At 52.0% G+C, this 24,628-nt stretch overlaps 1 protein-coding gene across 2 annotated transcripts in view; it reads left to right on the top strand.

The window, feature by feature from the left end:
* Positions 1-24,628, top strand: part of COL15A1 (collagen type XV alpha 1 chain) — a 101,258-nt gene that overhangs the window by 19,422 nt on the left and 57,208 nt on the right. For both annotated transcript variants that reach the window (XM_043486402.1, XM_043486401.1), the window contains exons 3-6: positions 14,114-14,661; positions 16,149-16,223; positions 17,738-17,818; positions 22,637-22,784. In XM_043486402.1, the coding sequence (XP_043342337.1) occupies positions 14,114-14,661; positions 16,149-16,223; positions 17,738-17,818; positions 22,637-22,784 (852 nt within the window). The remainder of the gene's footprint in view (positions 1-14,113; positions 14,662-16,148; positions 16,224-17,737; positions 17,819-22,636; positions 22,785-24,628) is intronic.

Below are 24,628 nucleotides of genomic sequence, written 5' to 3'. Positions count from 1 at the left end.
TTCCAGCTGCTGCAGTTAGCCTGCCTTGGGGTCAGGAGGGGATGGGGTGGGAATGTTATACCAATTTCTAAGTTCCAGGTCCCCTTGGTCAGCCCCATTTTATTCAAGCCATCTCCAGGCTGGGGCAGGAAATTCTGTTTTTGAAGTTACACTGGCCACATTATAGCATTTCAGAATGTTCAGATTTCACTAATCTGAGAACAATAGCACTCTCCTCCCCCAGACACCAGTTTAGAGTCGTCTGTCCCTTTTAGTTGCTCCTCACACCGGAGCCGGCTACACTTAACAAAGCATTTTCACATGCAGACCCACATTTGACCCTCACTGCAACTAAGCTGAAGGAGCTCATATCACCCCATATGGCAAGTGAGAAAACTGAGGCCCGGGGGGAAAATTGCACAAAGCTACCTTTCCTGGCAGTTATAGACAATGGTTCAGCGGGGAGAAGAGAAGGCTAATATCACTGACGATGACTGCAGTGACAACAGCCACGGTGCGGTGGAGAACATATGCTTTGCTAGGCCCCCGGCTTGGTGTTTTATGTCTCCTATTGCAAGTCATTCTCAAAACTCTCTGCTGAAGCAGGTGGCATTACTTCTGTGTTACGGGTGTTGGCTCCAAGGCTCAGAGAGATGAAGTGCCATGTCCAAAGATGCACAGCTTTTAAATGATGAACTGGGACTTGAAGCCAGAGCTGGCTGAGACTTTCTCCCCATTACTGTGCTGCTTGGAGGTCCTTTTCCGGTTTGGCCCCATCTCAGAGCGGCCAAGATGGGAGAAGTGTCTCTCCAGGTCCCTCCCCGATCTGCTCAGGAGATGAAGCTCATGAGAGACCGTCTCCCTCTTGTGGGGAGCGCTGATGCTCAGAGCAGTGGGCGGGGGAGGGGGGCAGCAGGGAAGGGAATAGAGAGGCAGGTGGGCCCAGGGTCCCTGAGCGCTGGGACAGTCAGGGTGTGCTCCCTGGAGTGGGCCACCCTTGGCTTGAAGTGACGTTCCTGGGCAGCAGAGGGAGACTCAGCTCCTTGCCTCGGGCAGATGGGAGTTTAGAATCGCTAGTTCTGGGACCTGATAACTGTGTGCCCTGGGGCAAGTTATGGAACTTCTGTGTGCCTCTGTGACCTCACCTGCTGACTGAGAACGTGAGAGTGGAGTCGTCGTGGAGAACTGGGTGGGGGGTGGGGGTGGGCTGTGAATCAGCCTGGACCAACTGAATCCACACCTCCGGGGGTGGGCCGCTGGCATCCGCGTTTTCAAAAAATCTCCCCACCCAGTGATTCTGTGCAGCCAGGGTTAAGGACCCCCGCTCAGCAGCTGAAGTACACGGCCCCCAAGACACCGTAAGGGCTCTATACACGTGGTCCATCATTTACGTCCCTCAGACAGTCGTGAAATTCACACTTATCGGGGTCCTCCCTGTGCCAGGCTCGACCCGGTACCCTCTCTGACCTGCATTCTTGCTCAGCCGTTTCTAGCCCTAATTCCGAGAGCATGAGTTAATTGGGTTCGATGCTGTAGGAAGACATGGTCCAAATCTAATATTCTAAAAAGAAAGTTTTACTGACAAGGGGGAGAATCTGGAAAATGTGCCCACATCAGAGAAACAGAAACCCAGTGTGTAGGAAGTGCAAAGATCTCCAGCCCTTTACAGAGGCAGCTGGAGAAGAAAGAGTGGGCTGCAGGCTCTCTGTGGGTCCCCTGCTGAATACCTGCCCCTACAGTGCCCTCACCTCAGCATCTATAATGTGGAAAGGTTTCTGTTGGGTGACTCTGTATTGGGGGGTTAGTTTTTAGCTGCAAAATTCTTTCCAAATGAGACCATAATTGGAACCCAGTAAATTAAGCAAGAACTTCCCTGCCACGCAAATCCCCGGGGGCGTGGTAAAGAATCTGCCCGCAGTGTAGGAGCCGCAGGAGATGCGGGTTTGATCCCTGGGTCAGGAAGATCCCCTGGAGGAGGAAATGGCAACCCACTCCATTATTCTTGCCTGGAAAATTCCATGGACAGAGGGGCCTGGTGGCCTATAGTCCATGCGGTTGCAAAGAGTTGGACATGACTTAGCAACTAAACACAGCATATTAAGCAAATCAGATCTGAGTTGCTTTGGTGTGTGTGGATCAGGGTAGTGAGTGAGCATGTGTGAGAGTCTCCATGAACAATTTGCAGGTGGATGTGTGTGTGAGTGTGTGAAGGCGTCCCATGTGAGCATGGGATGAATGCAGGTGAAGGTTTGTGTCTATGTGAATGTGTGTGTGGGTAACTGTAGCAGTGTGTGAGTGTTTTCATGGGACTGTTGTGAACAGGTGAGAATGTGTGTACGAGTGTGATTTTTGAGTGTGAACCTGTATGAGTGTGTGGGATGCATGTATGACTGTCCGCATGTGTTAGGGGGCTGGGGGGCAGGCCTCCTCCTTAGCCTCTCCCTCCTGCTGCTGGCCTCCTCCACATCCTGCCCCGCAGTCCTGCCTCCCGTGCCCCCGGGGAAAAGTTAGGAACCATCTGGTCCACATATCTGCCCTGACCCCGCCACCCCGCCACCCTTGGTGCTAACATAGAACCCCTTGCAGTGCTGAGCCAAGCATTGTCAGGAGCTCCTGAAATTGCCCGCTCCCGCAGGTCCCCACCTGTTCCTCTCTGGTCCCCCTCCTGTGCCCGGGGCAGGCCCCTTCTCCTCCAGGCCAGTGAGGTTTCCTTGCAGAGCCGGGGGCCAAGTCCTCCGGAGCTGCTGCCCGGAGTGATGACTCACCGCAGCTGATGTCATCCTCAGGAGCCCAGGCCTCCATCACACTCAAAGAGGCTTTGTTCCCCACGTGGAAAAGGGCGGGCCATAAACTGAGAGAAGTCACTGCAAGGCTCTCCCCCAATGCCCACGGCCCTCACGCCCGCCCACACCTGCCAGCCTTCGCTGTAACACGTGATGCATGTGGGCCCTGCGGTGGCTCTGAACCCGGTCAGGGAAGGCCTCACTGCAGGAGGAGAGCAGACACACTGCCTGCGCCCTGGGGCTCAAGTGTGGCTCTTACCCTGGGGCCAGTTCCGCCAGGCTCACGGTGCGTGTGTGTGTGTGTGTGTGTGTGTGTGTGTGTGTGTGTGTTCATGTGTCTGTGTGTGTGTGTGTAGCGGGACGGGCAGGCCCTGGCCACAGGAGGAGAGCCATCCCACTGTCCAGGCTCAGCTGGTCGGCTCCCTGGTCTCTGGGCCTGCTCATCCGACTCTCTTCTTCATTCTGTGACAGCTGAGAGCTGGGGGCTGGTGTGCGGGGAGCTGCAGAGGCCACAGGGGTGCCTGGCTCAGGGCCAGTCCATGCGCTGGGCCCTGAGGGCTCCTGACGCGCTGCGCTGAGCACGGCCCTCGTCGGGCCGTCCGTTCTCTCCAGTCTCTTCTATTGCTGCCCTGCCCTGCAGATTCGTCCGCAGCTCAGAGAAGCCAGTTGGCTTGGCCACCCCAGTTAGTGGTGGACCTAGGGCTCACGCCCAGGTTGTTCTGCTCCCAAAGCCCAGGTGGTTAACCCTTACCTGTGTCTGCCAGCCAGGTGAGGACATCAGACTCACCCAGGCCAGACTCTGGAAGACTCTGATTTGATAGGGCCGGGCAGGAAGGGTAGGCCCCTGTCTTTTCAGAAGCTCCTTGGGTGACTGATGAGTGGTTAGGGCTGGGACCTTCATGCCACGTCACACTACATACATAATCAGATTTGAATTCTGGCTCCAGTTGCTCGTTATCTTCATGGCCTTGGGGGCAGTAGTTGACTTTTCCAAGCCTCAGTTTTCTGTCTTGGAAAATGAGGTTAATAATATTATCTACTTCATAAAGAATCAAGGGTGAAGAAATGATGGAAAGCTCTTTGAATAGTGCCTGTCATGCGGCCCGCCCACAGTAAATCTTAGCCACAGATCTTATTGTTTCTTTTCATCCCTTTATGGGTCACCTTTGCCGGACTGTGCTGGTAATGGGGACCGAGAGATGGGTCTGCATGATCCATGCCCAGGAGCCCATGTCTATGCGTATCAGGGAAGGAAGGGAACCAACCACCAGAATGCAGAGAGGAGTGTGTTGAGGTGGAGGGATGGTCAGGGACTGTGGGGACACAGACGGAGGGCCGTGGGGGAAGCCAGGAGGCCGTGGGCTATAATAGTTGGCTCCTGCTCTGGGGCTTCGGGCGAGTTACTTCCCCTCTTTGGGGCTTGATTCCTTCCTTTGCCAAATGGGAGATTGACCCCCATCTTGCCTTCCTTCTGGCAGAGGGAACAGATGAGAGGATGCTTCAGAAACCACAGGGGATGCTGCTGGGTACAGACTGGCTCCTGCCGGGGCTCCCAGCTGGACCGAGCTCCTTCCAGCTGCCGGGCAGGGCAGCCAGGCTGCAGAGCCCACACCCTGCCAGGCCTCTGACCACCTCCAGGCCCCTTCAAAATCATCCTTTTCTCAGTTGAGGTCAGAGGCCTGAAAGAAAGAGAGACAGAGCGAAAGAGAGAGAAAGGAAAGCTCATACAGTAACTTCATTGAGCAGGAAAATTCTTGCACTATATATGAAAACCGGAAAAGGGAAAGAGGCGTTCTAAGTTTACATGTAGAAAAATGCTCTTCTGTAATTCAGAAAAATGAGGTCTTTGATTGTTGGCAAGCCCAGGTCTCCCTTCTAAGTTGATCCAGGATTTTTTTCCCTGGCAGGGAAACAGTTCTTTTTTCTAAGAAATGCATTGGGTGGTAGGTTTTTCTAAGAACCTCTTGAATCTTTGCTGGGTGCAGAGAGAGCCCCTGCAGCAGGAATTCTGTTGCACTCATTTTCCTTGGGAAGGGAGTCAGGTAGAGCTGGGCGCCTTGGGGACTCCAGGCTGGGTGGGGTGGTGCTTCCTCCCAGGCAGAGCCATGACATTTTCCTGGGCACAGTGCTCATCGCCTCCGGCCAGGTTGCGCTGCCCAAAGGAAAGGACATCTGTGAGGGGAGGGCTGGATTTGTGCTGGTCCCTTTTGGAGTCATTCCTTCCAGGCCTGAAGGCTGTGGGCTGAAGGAACCGGCAGTTAAGAGTGGTTAGAGAAACTGGAAAACAGATGGGAGATGAGGATGCAAAATTGGAGACATTCAGACCTGGCAAGGGCCTTTGGAAGCCATCTGATGCAAGCCTCTCATTTCACAGATGAGGAACCTGAGGCTCAGAGAAGAAAGGAGACCGCCACACTGGGCTAGTGGCAGAGTCTGCCTTCCAGGCCAGGGTCCCACCCTGTATAATGTCTGAGAGGCCGTGGTGTGGAAGTCCAGGCTGAGTCGTGTGTGGTCCAGAGGGCAGAGTTAGGCCCAGCCAGGTGGGTGGGGGCTACAGGCGGACATGCCTCAGCTTGCTGACTTCGATTTGCCCAGCAGTGGCCAGGGTTGCCCTGGGGTGGGGGATGAGCTCCTGGACAGTGGACATAGGCAAGCAGTAACCAGATGGACTTTCGTTGTGGGAAGGGGATGTGGCGGAGGGAGCTCCTTCTCCAGATGGTGAGCTGCGCATTTTCTGCATCACGTCTGTGGCTTGGTGAACTCGCAGCGGGCAGCATAGGAGGCTTCGGGGATCTCCCCTCCGAGTGCAGGGAAACCCAGGAGAGAGATGCCCTGCTGGGGCCCGCAGGGCCCTCACGCGCACTTTACCTGTACGTACTTAGCCTGCCGGCTCCAGTGACCTGGGGCCATCTGGACCCCCGTGCCTGCCCCAGTGGGAGCAGGAGGAGTCAGTGAGTTGCTGTTTAAGCTGACTGAAGAGTTCTGTAGTCTTCACAGCGGCAGGTGGAAATGGGATGTAGGGAGGGGAACACCCTTTGCCTCCCCAGACGCCCGGGGTAGGAAAGGAGCAGAGGATGGGAGGGAGGCACTGGGTTCTAGTCCTGGCTTGTCCACACTTCCCCACTGACCTCAGGCCTGCTCTCTTGGGGCACTTCCAGACCTGACTCTGAGTCTACCGCTGGGGCCGCATTCTCCCAGATTCCCCGGGCTCAGGCCGCGTCCCTCTCAGCCGCAGCCCAGGAAGCCGTTCTTGCGGTTCACGGGCGCAGTTCTCCATATGGCCACCAGGGGCCGCTGCCGCGCGCGCTCCTGCCGTGTCCTCAGCCTGCCCGTCTGGCTTCTCTGCAGCCCTCTTTGACCCTGAGGCAGAGGAACGCTCCTCGGTCCCTTGGGGCTGACAAGCACGAACTCTGGGCTCAGGTCCCAGATCCTCATCTGTGAGATGAAGATGGAGCTGTGCAAAGCCAGATCCGGTTCCCTAAGGAGGCAAAGCTCCGTAGCCCAGGCTCACCCCAGGCACTGCCTCAGGACCCCACAGATGGAAGGGCAGAGCCAGCCCATTACACAGAGGGAGAAACTGAGGCCCGCTGGGGAAGGGCGGTGTTGGCTCTCCTGGGGAGGAGGAGAGGGACGGGCTCCAGCTCTTCACCTCCGCGGGCCTCTGGTCACTGTCGTCTCTGTGGAAAGAAAGCCTGAACCCTGCCCTGTTGGTTTCTTCATCACTAGGATTCTGTCCAGTTTCCATGGAAACCAGCTTTGGGCCCCTGGGAGGAGAGTTGCAGCGTGTGGGGACTGTTCAGATTTTCCTCTGCCCAGCCCGCCTCTGAAGCCGTCTGGTTCCTCCTCCCGGTGCCCTCGGGAGGGGCTGCCGCAGAGCTGTGCTCCGGTGCCCAAACCACAGACTTGGGGAGAGTGGGGCCCAGTGGCATCCGTCTGTCCCCTTTCCTCAGGCCTGCTCTCTGCCAAGCTCTCAACTGGGTATTTGAACAGGGGAGTCATGCCTGTGGCTCTGTGTGTAGGGTAGGAGGGAAGCCCCGGGGTCTTGGGGTGCAGTTGAGCGAGCTTAGAAAGATTCAGCTGTGAGACGATAGGGGACGGTGTTACCAATAGAAGGAGCAGAGTGAGCCAAGACCAGAACAGGAAAAGGGGGGGAATGAAGAGATGAATCAGAAGGTGTCTTGAGTGGAATTTTGACTTGATTCTGAAGGTGCTGGGGAGCCACTGAAGGCTCTGGAGTTTGTGAGTAGCATCAATGGATGACTGCTAACAGAGACATCTGGATCAGGAGCTCCTTGAGAGCCTGCATTCTGGTTTCAGTTCCACATCCCCAGCTGCACACAAGGCATGATGTGCGGTCTTCACAAATGTTATCAAATTCACGAATGGAAAGGTGGGTTGGAGAACCCCCATTGAAATGAAGCCCTGTGTGCGCGCTAAGTCGCTTCAGTCGTGTCTGACTCTCTGCACCCCTGTGGACCGTTGCCCACCAGGCTCCTCTGTCCATGGGATTCTCCAGCCAAGAACACTGGAGTGGGTTACCATGCCCTCCTCCAGGGCATCTTCCCAACCCAGGGATCGAACCCACATCTCCTGCATCTCCTGCATTGGCGGGTGAGTTCTTCACCACTAGTGCTGCCTGGGAAGCCCAGAAATGAAGCTGTCCCTATGCATTAATGAAGTGAGATTAAGGCTGAGGTCAGATGTCCTGTGAGACAGGCAGTTATCTGTGAAGTGTGGCACCCTCCCACAAAGGGCCCAAGGTTCCCGAGGCTGGAGAGTTCTGTGATCAGTCCCCTGTTAGCACCGCCCCCTCCAGTCTTGCCCCTCAAGGATGGTGGAACATCCCCACCAGCTGTGATCTCCATCCCCCCACTTCCCACCCAGCACAGAGCCATCCCAGGACAAGCCCATGGACCTAGCTGCCGGGCCTGTTTGTCTCGGCTTTCTGGCTTCTCTCCCCTCCCTGGTGGCTGCCTGAGCAGGTGGCCCTCCTGCCAGAGGCCAAGGGGAAGTGAGCCAGCAGGCCCAGGCGCAGCCCTGAGCTTGGGTCACCCCAGGCCAGGGGCCACTCCCTGCCCTATCACAGCGTGCCGTGGGACAGATGTGTGTTGGGAGGGTGTTGCTGAGAGCACAGCAGGGGCTGGCTTGGGCTTCCTTTAGGCTGTGGCTTGGCTCCCCCTGCGGCTGACCCGGTGGAAGCAAGGCCTGCTGCCTGCTGCTTGCATGCTGGTTCTGCCTCACAGCTGAGGTCTGGGCAGCAGGGGGCCGGTAGGAGTAGGAGAGGATCTCTTTGCAGACTTTGGTTTTTACTAAGCTCATACCTTTGGATCAAGCAGAAGACCAGTTTCTACTATGTGTTGACACTTGTACTTTTCCTCCATTATCTCATTTGGTCCCCGTGTGTGAGACGGGTGGGACAGTCATACATCACCAGCAAGTTATCCGCCCAAAAGCTGCCCACTTGGTAACTGGCACAGCCTGGATCTGAACCCAGCTCTGCCCAGGGCCAAGGCAGGTCTCTACAGCGGCCTCTTCCGTCCACTCTCGAGCTGGCCCACTGGTGGCCTGTGCCGCGCGTGGCTCGGGCAGCCCAGGGGGTGTGGGGGGCACCAGCTGCAGACACCTGCCGCTCCAGGTCACCCCCAGGCAGAATCACATCTCCCCTCTGCTGTTCTCGCTTCTCTGCTCCATCTGTCACTTCCTGGATGTGAGTCCTGGTCATGAAACTCTCTCCTTGGCCGTTATGTCCCTGTCTATACAATAATGAGGTTGGCTAGATGAGGGATTTTTTAATTTTTTTCCTGAAGCAGAATCCTCCTGGAACTAAGAATTCCCAAAATGGCTGTGTGGAAGCCTGGGCTTTACGGCTTTACATGGCAGCACTGGGCTGGCTTAAGCAGGCTTCTGGGTGAGAAGCTCTCAGCCCCTGTCCCGGAGTCCCCGGAACCCTCACCTGTCCCTTGAGCCCTTGGGACACCACTTAGAAACAAGCCTCTGGATGAGAGGCCTGGGTCAGATGCCCCCTGTGGGACCACACGTTCTGCAAACCACACGTCCCACCGGAAAGGGGCTTCCTCTCCTCTTCTCAGCAGGAGAGAGAGACGAGCTGGAGGGAAAGCGTTCCCTGGATCAGATGGAGAAGAAAGCAAAGCTGTCAGCAGGGTACTCATGCTTTTATTTGGTTTTTATCTTTAAACCGTGGAGGGGAGAAAAGAAGTCTCCATGGGATGCTTGCTCTTATTTCTATTTCTTTTCTTTTCACTCTTTTCCCCTTTCTATACAGAAATGGGCTCTCTTTGAGTGAGTGAAAACATGAAGAAAAGATTTTGTACTTTCTAAAAGAGGATGTTAATATCTTTAAAAATATGTAAACGTCTATTTTTCACATCTTGTACTTGAGGTAAAATTCAAAAAGTAGAAAAGAGTATCCAGTGAGAAGAAAGTCTCCTGTTGTCAGCCAGCCACCAGCTTCCTTCCCTGGAGACAGTCTCTGGCCTCAGCTTCTCGTGTATCTTTCTAGAGATATTCTAATACATGTTTTATGCCTTTAATATGTGTTCCTATAGGTACTTCCAGTGGACAGCACTTCTGTTCTGCACCTTGTTTTTCTGTTTGTTTCTAGTTAATACATCTTGATGTTGTTCAGTCGCTCAGCTGTGTCCGGCTCTTTGTGACCCGTGGACTGCAGCTTGCCAAGCTTCCCTGTCTTTCTCTGTTTCCCGGAGTTTGCTCAGGTTCATGTCCATTGAGTCAATGATGCCATCTTCCATCACTCCCTACTCCTCCTGCCCTCCATCTTTCCCAGCATCAGAGTCTTTCCCAATGAGTCAGCTCTTCTTGTTTCATATTAATACCTAAGGAATCACACCTTTTTAAGGGCTTCACAAGCGGACTTCCCTGGGGGTCCAGTGGTTAAGGATCTGCCTTGCGGTGCAGGGATTGTGGGTTTGGCCCCTAATTAGGGAACCGAGGTCCCGCATGGCACAGCACCACTAAGCGTGATCAACTAAGACTTGAGGGAGCCGAATAAATAAATATGTTTTAAAAATAAATAAAGGCTGCATTGGATTTCATTGTGGAATATAACAAAAGTGAGGATTTATTTAACCATTCCCCAAGAATTCCAAGATGGAATGGTTTAGATATGTTCAGATACATTTTAAATAACGCTGCAATGGATATTCTTGTAAGTTCTCTATATGTCACATATATAACTTTATCTGTTTTAAAAATTCATAGAAGTATAACCGCTGCGTCAAAGAGTGCATATGCACTTTTAATTTTGATAAATATAGTGAAAGTGCTCCTCCCACAGATGTTATCCACTTTACACTTCTCCCAGCAGTGCATGCAATAGCCTGTTCCCGCAAACCCTTGCTAAACAGAATGTTACGCAACGTTTTGATCTTTGCCAGTCTGATAGGGAAAATGCTGTCTCTTCATAATCTTGCCTTGTATCTTTCTTGTTCTGAATGAGGCTGAGTATCTGTTCATATGTTTAATAGCCATTTTTTTTTCTTTTACTGTGGAAAGCATTTCCTATTCTTTGCCTGTTTTTTCTTTTGGATTATTTTGTTGCTGTTCAGTCGCTCAGTCATGTCCCACTCTTTGCGACGCCATGGACGGCAGCTCACCAGGCTTCCCTGTCCTTCACCGCCTCCTGGAGCTTGCTCAAACTCCTGTCCATTGAATCAGTGATGCTGTCCCACGGGCTCATCCTCTGTCGTCCCCTTCTCCCTCCTTCAGTCTTTCCCGGTATCTTTGGATTATTGACCTCCTGCTTATTCATTTGTTTAGTGTATTAAGGTAATTTATTTGTTGTCTGTGATATATGCAGCAAATGTTTTTGTCCAGGCTGGGATTTTATTTGACACTATGGGAATTTATAATTTGTGTGTCATTAAATTTAACCAAATTTATGAATCTTCTTATTTTTGCCTTCTTGGGTCTGCTATACTTTACTTTCTGTTTTAGTGCAAATTGCAAGGTGGACAGAAAAAGCATTGGATTGAGACTCAGGTCTGTTTATAATTGCCAAACCCCTTCCCTCTTTTAACCTTAGTTTTGCCTTCTTTCTGTAGACTGAAGAGGTTGAATTTCATTTATTTGTTCTTTTTTTTTTTTTTCATTCATTCATTTCTCAGCACTGAGCTGGGTGCGGGAACATAGAGATGAATGGTGTGGTCCAGTGGGGAGAGAGACCAGTGACCCAACGGGGCTGAGAGCGGGGGACCCTGGTGTGTTTCGAAGGAGGAGGATGTAGGTCAGGAGGTGAAACAAGGGATTTCGGGGCGGGGGTGAAGAATGAGGAGTTATTCTGGTAGAAATAGCCAGTGGGATGAGGCGGCGGAGGGGAGGGGCCTGCGATGGCCCGGGGGACTGGAGGGACATCGTCGGGCGTCCCGGGCAGTCACTGCTGCTGGGCCTGGACCGCAGAGGCCTCTCCAGACAGCTGCCCAGGCCGCTGGGGACACAGAGAGCACAAATGACCAGAGAAGCCTTCTCATCAAGGCCTCAGCGTGATCAGACTGGCCCTTTTGCCGAAGATGCAATAATCATTTTCTTCAGTGTTGTGACATATTTACCATGACAGTTTTTAACAGAGAATACTACAAGGAATACTTTCGAATATCACCTAGTTTAAGAAATAACATCATCGCTGTAGTGGAAAAGCCCCACGGCCTGCTCCCCAAATCTCGTCTCTGTACTTCCCCTAGATGTTGGCAGGGACATGCTTCTGGTGGGCGTGTAAAATAGCACAGTTGCATCTTAATGATAATTAAGATGATAATTGCATCAAAAAAGAAATGATAATTATGGCATGTGATGTGGGCGTTAACTAATGCTAGAGTGGTAATCATATTGCAATATATAAGTGTATCAGATCAACACTTTGTTCACCTTAAGCTTATACGATGTTATTTGTTGGCTATATATCAGTTTTTTTAAATGGCACAGTTGCTTAAGAGAGCAATTTAGCCATACTCAGTGAAGTTACAGCTGCAAATGTCCATGTCATTGAATAATTCCACCCCTAAGTGGTGGACTCATTTGCACAGGTGAGTGCGAGGAGATGTGAATAAGAAAGTCCATAGCAGCAGGGGTTAATAGTGATGGGAAGCCTCACTTTCCATCAGCAGAAAGGTGAAGTAATCCACAGCGACTTAGTTATACGTAGAATACTGCTGTCAGTGGATGAACGTATAGACAAAATGTGGCCTATTCATGCGATGGAATATTATTCAGCCATAACAAGGAGCGAAGTGCTGACATGCTCAGGGAAAGAAGCCAGACACGAGAGGCCACATGTTATGTGATTCCTTTCAAACGCAATATCTGAAATAGGTAAATCTAAAGCGAGAAAGAAATTAGTTATTGCCTAGGACTGGAGGTGGAGTGGTTTAGTAGTGACTGCTAAAGGGGTTCAAGGTATCTTTTGGAGATGATGAAAATGTTTTAAAGTTTGATCATGTGATACTTGCAAAACTGTGAATATATTAAAAGAGTGAATTCTGCATTTTAAATGCATGAAATTTATGATATGTAAATTATGTCTCAATAAAGCTCTTTTAGAAATAATAATAATAAAAAAAGAATACTGCTGTGAAAACATGAGACTTGGAGCCACACTAAACAGGGATAAGTCACAAAAAATACAATGTTGAGTGGGAAAAAGAACAGGCAGCCTGCCAACACTCATGAGGTCAGGAGAGAGGCACTGCAGTACTGCATTCTGCTAGAGACATATCCTCATGTGGTAAACACACAAAGGCATGCGTGGGGATGATAAACACCAGACCCCTAGGGTGGCTGCCTCTGGGGCATGGGCAGGGGGAAAGGATCAGAGAGCTCCTGAGAGCTTCGGCTGAGTTGATATTTCCTTTCTTAAGTGGGGTGCTGGGCCCATGCCTATTCCTCATGTTATTCTTGTCTTAAAAATGTTAATAGTATATTTTATATAGCTCAGAGTTTCCCCAAATTATCATCTCAACATGTAATCAATCTAAACAGATTAAACAAAACGAGAATCTTACATTCCTTTTTTCAAACATTACTTTTTCAAAATCCAGTTTGTAGCTATTGTCCATCTGCAGGGTTCCCGTCCACCTCTCCCTGGGGCCTGCATTCTTATCACTTTAGGTACATGTGGGTGCAGGCCACTGCAAGCCAGCCTGCAGCCTTCTCCCAGGGAATAGTGGTTGGGTGGCTCAAGGCTCGTGAGCCTAAGTCCTTTCCAGGCCGCCACAAAGGAGCCCTGTGTTTCTCCCGGCAAGGGGTGGTGGTGAAGAGCACAGGCTCTTTAGTCAGATGCTCCGGCTTTGGACTTCTGATGGGCTTACTTTGGGCAAATTTTTTACCTTCTCTAAGTTCTCTCTGGGGCTTCCCAGGTGGCGCTAGTGGTAGAGAATCCAGCTACCACTACAGGTGATGCAGTTTCCATCCCTGGGTTCAGAAGATGCCCTGGAGTAGGAAATGGCAACCCACTCCAGTGTTCTTGCCTGGAGAATCCCGTGGACAGAGGAGCCTGGTGGGCTGCAGTCCATGGGGTCGCAGTGGGCAACTGAACACACACAGGTTCTCTCTGGGATGGAATGGGGATAGTAGTGCCTGGCCTCATAGCGTTGTTGTGAGGAGTAGACGCACTAATGTCTGTGAAGAGCTGAGGCCTGCTAAACATGAGAGCTCCGGGAATGTGGGTGATGCCGTCATCGTGACGACAGGGACAGAGGGAGCTGACCGTGCGTGAGAACGGTGCAGATTTCAGTTGTCCTGAGGTCTGGGAGCACTTCGTTTTGTCCCTGCTTTTCCCCCACATCCTGAGGCACTTGAACAGTAGACCTCATTCAAAACACAACAAAACAAACCTGCCCACTTTTACAGAGAGAAATGGGGGGAAATCCCTATGTTGATGTGGGGGAACATTGTAGAAATATCCTAGGAATATTCTTACATATTTTCCAAACTGCTGATCGTGACTTGTTCGTGGGTAATGAAATCAATTTAGTAGGTTGTTTCCAGCATGTTTTTTAATGAAATAAAAGAGAAAAAGAATTGTTAAATGGAAAGGAAAACACCATAGTGCCTGGTGAGTATTAAAAGCAAATAATGTTTTATGAAACATCTGTTTCAGGGTGACAGATATATATTTGTCTAAACGTGCATATTGGGTGGCCATGAACTTATACTTCTTATTATGGGTCATTGTCAAAGAAGTTTGACAAACAATGATTAAGATGCTGCAGTGGGGTTCTGGAAGGATCCCGTTTCATTTCCTGAGTATATTTCCTCCTTGTTTCCAAGCAGAGTAGAATGCGTGTGTGAAGCATGGCCTCTTCCCTCCCTCCCCGCAGGGCTGGCTGCCCAGGGCCACCTGGACCTCACGGAGCTCATCGGTGTCCCGCTGCCGTCGTCCGTGTCCTTCGTCACCGGCTATGGTGGCTTCCCAGCCTACAGCTTTGGGCCTGGTGCCAACGTCGGGCGTCCTGCCAGGACCCTCATCCCGTCCACCTTCTTCAGGGACTTCGCCATCAGCGTGAGGGTGAAGCCCAGCAGCCCCCGAGGCGGTGCGCTCTTTGCCATCACGGACGCCTTCCAGAAGGTCATCTATCTGGGCCTGCGGCTCTCGGGCGTGGAGGACGGCCGCCAGCGGGTCATCCTCTACTACACGGAGCCCGGCTCCCAGGTGTCCCGCGAAGCCGCTGCCTTCCTGGTGCCCGTGATGACCCACAGGTGGAGCTACTTTGCTGTGGTCGTCCAGGACGAGGAAGTGACCCTCCTCGTGGACTGTGAGGAGCACGGCCGCGTCCCCTTTCCGAGGTCCTCCCAGGCCTTGACCTTCGAGCCCAGCGCGGGAATCTTTGTGGGCAATGCAGGAGCTACGGGGCTGGAGAGATTCACTGTGAGTCCAAGTCTTGCAGACGAGGAGGCTGCTGGACACTGCAGCAAACACATGCGACTGCTCTTATTATCATTTTATCCTTATGTCCTCAAAGAGGCGTGCATGCTCGTGGGACGAACGCTAGGCTCGAAACTCAGAACTAAGATTCTAGTCCTGAGTTTTCAGTGTAGCCTGATGATTTTAGACAGCAGCTGAATTCTCTGATCCTCTGTGTTTTCTTATCTGTGAGTGGGGATTAGAAAACTTAGGGTTGTAGACTCATGTGAGCTAGCCTGTGTGAAAGCACTTTGTCTGTTTTTAGGCATTATAAAAAGGGTAAGGTTTGTAATATCTTTCAGTGATTTTATCTTTGGAAAAGGTGACGGCTGCATATAATTTCTGCAAAGGTGGAAGAGCTGAGATGAGATAGTGTGAGGTAGTTGCTCTCTCTCCTTTGGGACAATGTGCCTTGAAGAAATATCGGAAGACTGATTTTACTGTCAAAATGGATTTTTATGAATGAGCCATTCTAAAGCAAATCCCAAGTTATTGTAGTCATTCATTTAGTCACCACTATTCTTACTGGGTTGGGAGGATCCCCTAGAGGAGGGAACGGCTACCCAATCCAGTATTCTGGCCTGGAGAATTCCGTGGACTGTATAGTCCATGGGTTCGCAGAGTCGGACAAGACTGAGCAACTTTCACTTTCACTTTGATTCTTACTGATACCTTCCCAATTGATTCAAGACAGGACTGGGCTGGAGTTTGGGTTTATCTGTAATACAGTGGAATATGGATTTTGAGAAGGTGGAATCCAATGAACAGTTCTGAAGCTCTCACTTGGAGATGGGCTTCCCTGCTGGCTCAGATGGTAAAGAATCTGCCCACAATGCAGGAGACCCAAGTTCAATCCCTGGCTCGGGAAGATCCCCTGGAGAAGGGAATGGCAACCCACTCCAGTATTCTTGCCTGGAGAATTCCATGGACAGAGGAGCCTGGCAGGCTACAGTCCATGGGGTCACAAAGAGTTGGACACAGTTGAGCGACCAACACCACCACCACATATGCAGAATGGGCTGTCGGGGGTAGGGAGGGGAGGCAGAGTGGAGGCAGGGAGCCTGGCTGACAGCCACTCTGGGGACAAGTCCTTCCCGCTGGAAGCTTTGAGCCATGGGGCAGAGACTTTCTGGTGGGGGAGGCGCGTACTGTAGGGTTCATTGCTGACAAGTTAGGGACCTGGGGCCCTGTCAGGAGGCTGCTGTTACTCTGCACTTTGAATACTGAGCTCTCCAAGGACCTCTCTGGTTAGTGGGATTCATTTTACGTTGTCCCAGGGAGAGTCCCCCGTGATGAGCGCAGGCCTGGAGATGGCATGGTTTTCTTCTCGTGCCTCGGGCAGCACTTCCCACTCCTGTCCTTTCACTGGTTCTGCTCCGTATAAAAGCAGCCACGCGTCCCACTGACGCCAGGGCTGTAACGTGGCCTCTGACCCCTCTGCTTTCCTCCAGGGCTCCGTGCAGCAGCTCATCATCCACCCTGACCCCAGGACTCCCGAGGAGATGTGTGAAGCTGAAGAATCCTCGGTGAGCCCCCCCACTTCTCCCTGTCACCCCCACAGTGGGCCCTGAAGCCCCAGCAGCCAGAGAAGGGCCTGGGACCCAGGCAGTTTTTCACCCCAAACGTCATGGAGTCTCTGAAATCCCCTATCCTGGCAAGCGCTGCATCAGGTCCTATTTTGAGCTTTTTGGCTTCGTTATTAGTTTTGAGAACTTCAGCCATGTCTTTGGTGTACGGTGGCGGGTTGGTGGGGGGGAGTTGTGTTTCTTCTAAGGTGTTAGGTTCTTCCATGGCTGTGCCAGTCAATGGTCTGGTTTCCAGACTTCCTGCCAAGAAAGGGTGTCAGGATTCTAAAATAAAAGTTAAAAATTCCAAGACATTCTGAATGTAAATTCTTATAAAAACAAACCTAAATTTAGCTTTTATGCTTGGCAAATGAATCAGTTCCTCAGTTAAAGGGGGTGGTAAGCAGGGAAAAAAAGATGGGTCCTTTTCCGTCTTCCTCCCTCCTCCCCCTCCCTCTAGGACTGACTGAGTACATGCAGGGTGACAGACCTAGGGAGATGCTGGAGGTAAAGAGATGAACTGGGGGTCGTCTGCATCCTCACGATGTTCAGACATACCCAAAAGCAGTGATAGAGCTGAGTGTGATTGGCCCTCAGACCCAAATTCTACAAGTCAGACAGGGCGGGAAGGTGGAAAAGGAAGAATAGGAAGCCGGTCAGGAAGGAGTTGATACCTGATCAGTGACAAGCAAGGGTCAGCCAGATGAAGAAGAAAAGGTACTCCCAGCAGAAGACACCGCACGAAGAAGGAAAGTCATAGGCCAGCAAAGCATGGGGTATTCGTAGACCTTCCGATCCTCTGTCAGCCCCAAAGCTAAGCATAAGCTGCTTTCATTCATTCAGTAAAAAATGCTGCCAGTGTAGTTGGAAAGCCAGCCCCTCAGAGGTAGAACTTGGCCCTGGGAGAATATTTGCTCTCCTCAAGTCCATGATTCCAGCCTGGCATTCCCATGACGCTGAGAGAAGGGAAAACTTGTGTGTGTATATTGCTTAATCTCTATGGTGCTATTAAAATTGAACGAACAGAAACAATCCAAGGGTCCACAAGTAGGTTACAAAATCATGGCACACGGTGTCCTGGCTGCCCTCAGGGGGCTAATTGTGAAGACTAGGTAACAAGGGGAGGATGTTCTTCAAAAGTAATGGTTCCCAGTGAGAAATTCTGGTGACAGTCACCGGAGCGGGAGTGCCTTTCGATCAAGATAGGAGGGCACTTGGGCACAATGTAAGTAGGTTTGTTGGAGAGACTACATTGATTGTATTTTTTGTTTGTTTGTTTGAGCAAGAAAATGTGGAAGGAGACAAAAAGAACAGCTAAATCACATGCTTTCTCCTCCATCCCACTTTCTCTGTACACTTCCATCTACATCTTTCCTTTTACATGCACCCTGTTTCTCCACAGGAGTCTGTTTCTATGACTCCCCAGTTATAAACTTTTCTCCCCGTCTCTGCCCACATGATTTGTCTCCACACAGGCATCTGGAGAGACCAGCGGGCTCCAGGAGACAGATGAAATAGCTGAGATCTTGGAAGCGGTCACCTACACTCAAGCCCCAGTGAGTACTGGGTTCTGTGCGGTGGCATCTTGGTCTGCTTTTAGAGGGCTCGGCATTGTCCAAGAGGACCCAGAGTCTTGGTCTGGAGTCTCTGTCCTCACATCTGTGACTTCGTTCTGCAGCTCACCAAGGGAAGTCAGGAAAATACTGGCCAGTGGGCATTTTGCAAACTCCTCAGTGTAGGGGAACGCCAGTACCCAGCTGCCGCCCTGCGCTGTGACCAGGGGAGGGCTGTCCAAAGGCAAACTCTGCCCCATCACCTCCCAGCGGTGTGAGCTTCGGTGACTTACTCAGCCTCTGTGAGCCTCAGCCTTCCCCCAAACAACAGTCAGAGTGCTATCTTGTGGGGTCCTTGTGAGGTCCGATGAGGCTCTGCAAGGGAGAGGTCTCGGCCCCGTCCCTGGCACATGGGAACTGGCTGCTGTCACACTTGTTCGGGGCTCTGGCTATGAGAGGGAAGTTGGGGTCCTCACTCCTATGAGATGCAGAGCCCTCCCAGGAGCTCCTTTCTGCTCCCGTGGGAAAGGCAGCATCCTCCCAGTGGTGTGGGCCTCCTCCCTCCTGGGAATGTGTCCCGCGGCTGAGACAAGGAAGTGGTTTTGAAAGCACTGAATCAGACTGTGGAGACACCGAGGAGCCTGTTCTAATAAAAACAGCCAGCAGTGTCTGAGTCACTGGACTCGGAAGCCCCAGCCATCTCTGAGCCTGGTCTGGCTCAGACCACGGGCACATCTCTGATGGCAGAAAGTAGGGAGCAGGCAAGAAGTCAGAGGCTGTAAGTCATAGACCTCCAGGGACAGAGGTGTGGGTGGGGCAGAACAGGACCAGAGTTTGTTAGCTGAGAGGGACTTAACGGTCTCCTCTTCCTGTTGCGAGGTGTCCAGAAAGCTGCCCTTGGTACTACGGAACAAACTGAGGTCCAAAGAAGGGAAGAGACTGGGCCCCGGGTGTGCGGCTGAGCTGAGGCTAGGGCCAGGGTTTGGCCGTGACCCTGCGCTGCTGGCCTGGGTGGTGTTGCCGGGGTTCCGCCCCCGCCCCGCAGGACCACAGCCAATCTGGGGGTAGCCGTGATGGAGGAAGCCAGGGGTCCACAGTGCCCGCCTGGGTGGTGACTCGGGGTGTCTGCTGAGCCGAGCTGCATCCCACGGGCCCGTCCTCCCACTGGCGTGTCCGGGACGTCGGGCAGCAGGGCACAGCACCACGGTCCTCCCGGCTCCCTGGTCTGATGCTGCCCCCCAGTGAGCCAGCTCACAGCTCGGAGCGAGGCTGACTCGGGCAGAGAGCCTAACAGCCCAGGTGGCCCTGAGGGACGGACACGATGTGGGGCTTAAGAGCACGGGGCGCCAGGGAGGAGGAGGCGGGTCGGGCACAGCCGTAACCGCATTCGCAGGGCGGTGTTTTCCCGGAGGAGCCACTGAGGCGCGCGGAGTGCAAAGTGTGGCCTGCGGGTGTGCAGCCTGGAGGCGGTAGAGCCGGGCTTCTAGCCTGGTGCGGGCCGCTGGCAGTCACGTCAGCCCCAGACTGGGGACGGCCCCCTCTCCCCCTGCCCTGGAAAACTCCCCTCCCCGGCTCCCCGCCCCAGGACTGGGGAATTTCCCTCTTCAGCTCAGACGTGCCCCTCCCTTCTCTATCTGACTTTTCTCTTGGAATGAATCTCACTTCCCTGTCCTCACCCTTTGCAACCTGCCACCCTCCTAGATACAAGCCATGACCCTCAGACGGAATCATGGACTGCCTGAGCCGTCAGGGACTTGGAAAGCCAGCCTCTCCTTGCCTCCTTCCCCGTTTAGGGCAGAGTCCCTGCTGCCCCATTCATCCTCCTGCTACGTCAGTGTCTGCTGGCACACCTTTCCATTTCTGGAAAGTTCTATCTTTGCTGAGTTAGAATTAATGCCCTCTGGTTCTCAGCCCTGGCTGTGCATCAGAGTCCTGAGTGTGTGTGTATGTATTTATATATAGCGTGTGTATGTATGGGGGGGTGGGCGGAGCTGCGAGACGGTCTTAGAAAAAGCCCCTTGCCTGGGCGCACGCCCAGACATTCAGATGCGTGAATGAGTGGAGTGAGAATTGAGGGTCTGTCTATCACAAAGTTCTGCAGAGGGTTTTTCTCCACATCCAGGCCCTCTCTTCCAGCTGCGCCCGAGGCTCACAGACGCCCAGCACACCCAGCCCTTTCATCCCTTGTCCGTGCCTGGATCCTGCAGTTCCGTTTGCCGGGCGGGCCCTCACCCATCCCATCTCTGCCTGGCCAGTTCCCACGCCTCCAGGGTCCAGTCCGAAGCCCCTCGTTGGAGGCCACGGCCACGCGCCCCTCCTCACGTGTGGGTGTCTGTCCCGTAATCTCGCAGCGAGTAGTGTCTGGGTCTGTGTCTCCCCAGTCGTCCAACAGTTCAAGGACAGACGCCCTTCTTATTAATTCATTTCCATATCCCAGGGATCAGCCAAGCCATGGAACATAGTAGGGCCTCAAGAGATATGTGTTGAAGGTGGGCCAGCAAATTACCAGATTTTAATTTAAAATTAAAGACTCAACATTCCCATTTTGTCGCAGGCCACACTGGTTCTCCATCTACACTAACCCCTGAAGGCCAGCAGCAGCCTGTGGGAGGCAGGAGCCCTGACCCTGACCACCCGGGGTCAGCTCACCAGCTCTGCCGTGAGCCCAGGCTTCATGGCTGCGTGGGTGGGGTTTGTCTAAAGAGGTTTTTAGCTGACAGGCTGGAGGCAGTGACTCCCTGTCACTCAGCATTTGCCACATGGAGTTACTAAGCTGAGCCCACCCTGCCCTGCCCTACCGGCCTCACCTCAAATCCCACGTCCCTTATGAAGCCACTTGGCTTCCGGCCACCAGCAGCCTTGCTCCAGGGTAGACACGGGCTTTCTTGGCCCCATCAGGGGAGCGTGTGAAGTGGCTTCCCCTGGACCCTTGGCAGGGAGAGGAGAGGAGAGGGTCTGCTTGGGGCAGAGGTCCTTACTGCTCTGCTAGACCGCCATGCAGCTGGGAATGCGGAGTTCTTCCTCGGGGCTCTTCCCAGCCTCTCCTCGGGCGGGAGCGTGCCTGCGTCCTGCTCCCACTCCTGGTTCCTGCCTCACCAGGCTTCTTCAGTGCCTCCTCCTGGCCTCCCGGCCGAAACCTCAGCCCCCCAGGTCCACGCTCTCATTAACACCAGGGTGAACTCCCTAAAGTACACACCTGCCCGATTCCCCCATCCTGATCCCCAAGGGAGGCTGTTTGTTGCTCCTGGGACAAGCCCAGACTTCTCACCTAAGAGCCAGTGCCATCCCTCTGGCTGCCTCCCCCAGCTTCCTCCCCCTGCCCATCCTCCGACCCGCTCCAAGGCTCCAAGCGCTTGTCCCTTCTTCCCTCAGCGCCTTCCTCCGTTCCTGCTTTTCTGAAACAGTTTATTCTTCAAGGCTCCACTTCTCGAAGCCTTCCATCCTTGCTCTCACCTTGGAAACTTTGTAGTGCAGTAAACTGCATCTTTCTTTTTTTACTACAGAAATATTCCATATTCATTATTGAAAAAACAAGTGCAGATGAGCAAAAACATAATTATTACCTTTAATATCAATACCCAGAGAAATCACATCTAGTGATGTGGATGATGGTCACCATTTATGGGCTCATACTCTGGACCTGGCCCTGTACCAAGCACCTCCGTGCATTTTATACCTTTTCGGTAGTTATTATTGGCCCCATTTTATAGGGGAGGAAGCTGAGGCTCAGTGAGGTTATATGACTTACTCAACATAACATAGCTAATAAGAGGGAAGTTGGGATTTGACCTGAGTTTGATTATGAGAACTGAACCATTAAATCCTAAGTTGCGGGGCCCATAAGAATCTCCCTTGTTCTGATGGACTAGAGACTCATCATTTATATACTAGGTTCTGACCTTAAGGAAATAACCTTCTGTTATTAGTCACGATAGGTAAGTGATGGTTGTGGTAAGAAATTTACCCTGAAACCTTAATGTCTTAGTTATGTCCTGTTCATACCACAGATCCAACACTGGTCAGCGAAGCCTTCTGTTCACCCCAGTCCCTTGAGCTCAGAAAATGATGAGACTGTTTGACCACCGATGAGCCCTGGGTCACAGGAACTGCTATTTGATTCTAGGTCTGGGGATGACCTTTGCTACCCTTTATCAGGATTTCTACCTAGGTCTCTGAACCAACTGCTGGTGGTTTTGTTTGTTGTTTTCTAGTTGGCAAAGGTGGTTAAGATATAGGTTGGCTTTGGAAAAGCTGCACAGAAACTGAAGTTTCCTAGGAAGGAAACCATACGTGTGTGTTTTATTTTCATAGGCCTGCATGATTAGTATACATCTGGGGTTGGATTTATCCAGCTTTCACTGAACACAGCCCTCCTCCCCATTGCTCCCTCTCTTCCTTCCTTCTTCCCACCCTCCTTCCCTCCCTTCCTCCCTCTTTCCCTTTTTTCTTCCTTCCTTCCGTCCTTCCCCCCTCCCTCCCTCCCTCCCTGTGTCTCCTCCCTCTAACACATCTTCACTGAGCACCTTCTCCGTGCTGGCCTGGGCTGCAGGGGTCACAGGCATGCAACCTCTTCTCCAAGAGCTTCATCTGAGAGTCGCAGAGTCTCGCTGTAAACTGAACAAAATTTAATTACCTCCACATGCACATGTTTCAGGGGCTGGGGGAGATCCGTGATGACCCAGGTACACAATAGGCAGGATAAGGCTTCCTGGGTTTGCTCAGCTTTTGTGGAGATACTGTTTTCTCCAGTGATATTCATCGCCATCTTTTCTGCTCTCATGCCAAGTAAATCCTTCTGGGTCTCATTTTTCCCCCCTGCAGTCTAAAGAAGCAAAAGTTGAACCCATACACACACCTCCAACTCCATCCCCTGCCTCTGAGGATGCAGAGCTTTCCGGTGAGCCTGTACCTGAAGGGACCACGGAAGCCAGCGACTTGACTGCTGCCCCGCACAGCAGCTCTGAGCAAGGCGAGTCCCCGGAGCGCCTTCACGCTCAGTGGGATATGTTGAGTGACGACTGGGTGATGTGTTTATGTACAGATGATGTATGTGTGGAGCATCTCACTTCACTTTCCCCTCAACCTTGAGTAAGGGGCGGCAGTCATCCTCATCTTACAAATAAGATGGAGAAGTCAAGTCATGGAGAAGTGATATCACCCCGCTGAGACTGTACAGCTCATAAATGGCAGAGCTGGCATTTAATCTTGATGCCAAGAACTTTTAACCCCCAGACTCCACCCCTCTAGGAGGGCCTGGGGTGTGAAAAGCTTGTGATCATTGTAACTGTTTACTCAATACCTACTGTGTGCCAAGTGTTATATACTTCCTCTCCAATCCCCACAACACATCTCCTAGTTGGTAGTATTAGCCAGGATTTTACAGATGGAAAAACCGATGCTTGGAAAGGTGAGCAACGTGTCCACAGTCACACAGCTAGTGAGTGGTAGAACTGAGCCAGCACTCAGGCCTGACTCCAGAATCCCCACTCTTCCCAGCCTTAGCCACAAACTCACCAACTCTCAGAGGATCAGGCCATGTAAACTCCTGTTGGCACTTGTCAGAAACTAACTGATGGCCAGAGAATGGCAGACACCCAGGAGGTTATCAGCAGGCCCTGGCCTCCCGGTTCCCCACCCAAGGCTCTCAGCATGGATCAGCCATACAGAGGAGCCCCGGCAGAAGGCCACGGTCTGACAGATCCCCCAGGCAGCAGTTGGACATGTGCCCACAGCCTGAGATCAACCTGTGTTTTCTGCCCTTTATCAGAGGGGTAGCTATTCAAATTGAAGTAAGTTATAGCTAACACCAGAGCACCGAGATTTAGGTATAAGACACCCCACATTCACACGTGCAGCCCTGGAACTGGTGACACAGAAGAGTTAATTACCCAGGGACATGGTCGTGGTGAGCTCTGTAGGAAAAGCAGCTTTCAAAACTATATGTGTGCTATGACCCTAAATATGAATATATGTTGCTGCTGCTAAGTCACTTCAGTCGTGTCCGACTCTGTGCGACCCCATAGAAGGCAGCCCACCAGGCTCCCCGTCCCTGGGATTCTCCAGGCAAGAACACTGGAGTGAGTTGCCATTTCCTTCACCAATGCATGAAAGTGAAAAGTGAAAGTGAAGTTGCTCAGTCGTGCCTGACCCTCAGCGACCCCATGGACCCCAGCTTTCCAGGCTCCTCCGTCTATGGGATTCTCCAGGCAAGAGTACTGGAGTGGGGTGCCATTGCCTTCGCCGTTGAATATATGTTACTTATATCTATTTATATATTGCCACGTAGAGCTGTGTGTGTGTGTTTGTATGTGTGTGTGTGTTAGAATGATATAGAACAAAATGTTGTGAGTAGTTATCTCTGGGTGGCATGATTATAGGTGGTTTTCATTGTCTTTTTTCTTCCGTATTTTATAAGTCTAAAAAGATGACTTAGATGGTGAAGAATCTGCCTGCAATGCAGGAGACCCAGGTTCGACCCCTGAGTCAGGAAGATCCCCTGGAGAAGGAAATGGCTAACGACTCCAGTATTCTTGCCTGGAGAATCCGCTGGACAGAAGAGCTGGTGGGCTGTAGTCCATGGGGTTGCAAAGAGCCAGACAAGCCTGACACTTTTACTGTCATCAGTAAATGAATGTTATTTTAGCAAGTAAACTTGGGAAGTCTGTTCATGAGAGAAGGTATACAGGACTGAATAAAAAAATTGTGTAATAATTTAATAATGTCACAATACCAGCAAGGAGTCAGGGCGTAGCTGTGGAAAGACTGCGGGCTGAGAGAAGACCCTTGGACCGAAGCCCTGCTCAGCCACCTATT

This window comes from Cervus canadensis, chromosome 14 (assembly GCF_019320065.1).
Source record: "Cervus canadensis isolate Bull #8, Minnesota chromosome 14, ASM1932006v1, whole genome shotgun sequence".
Taxonomy (NCBI): domain Eukaryota; kingdom Metazoa; phylum Chordata; class Mammalia; order Artiodactyla; family Cervidae; genus Cervus; species Cervus canadensis.
This window is presented reverse-complemented; position numbering and strand designations above follow the sequence as displayed.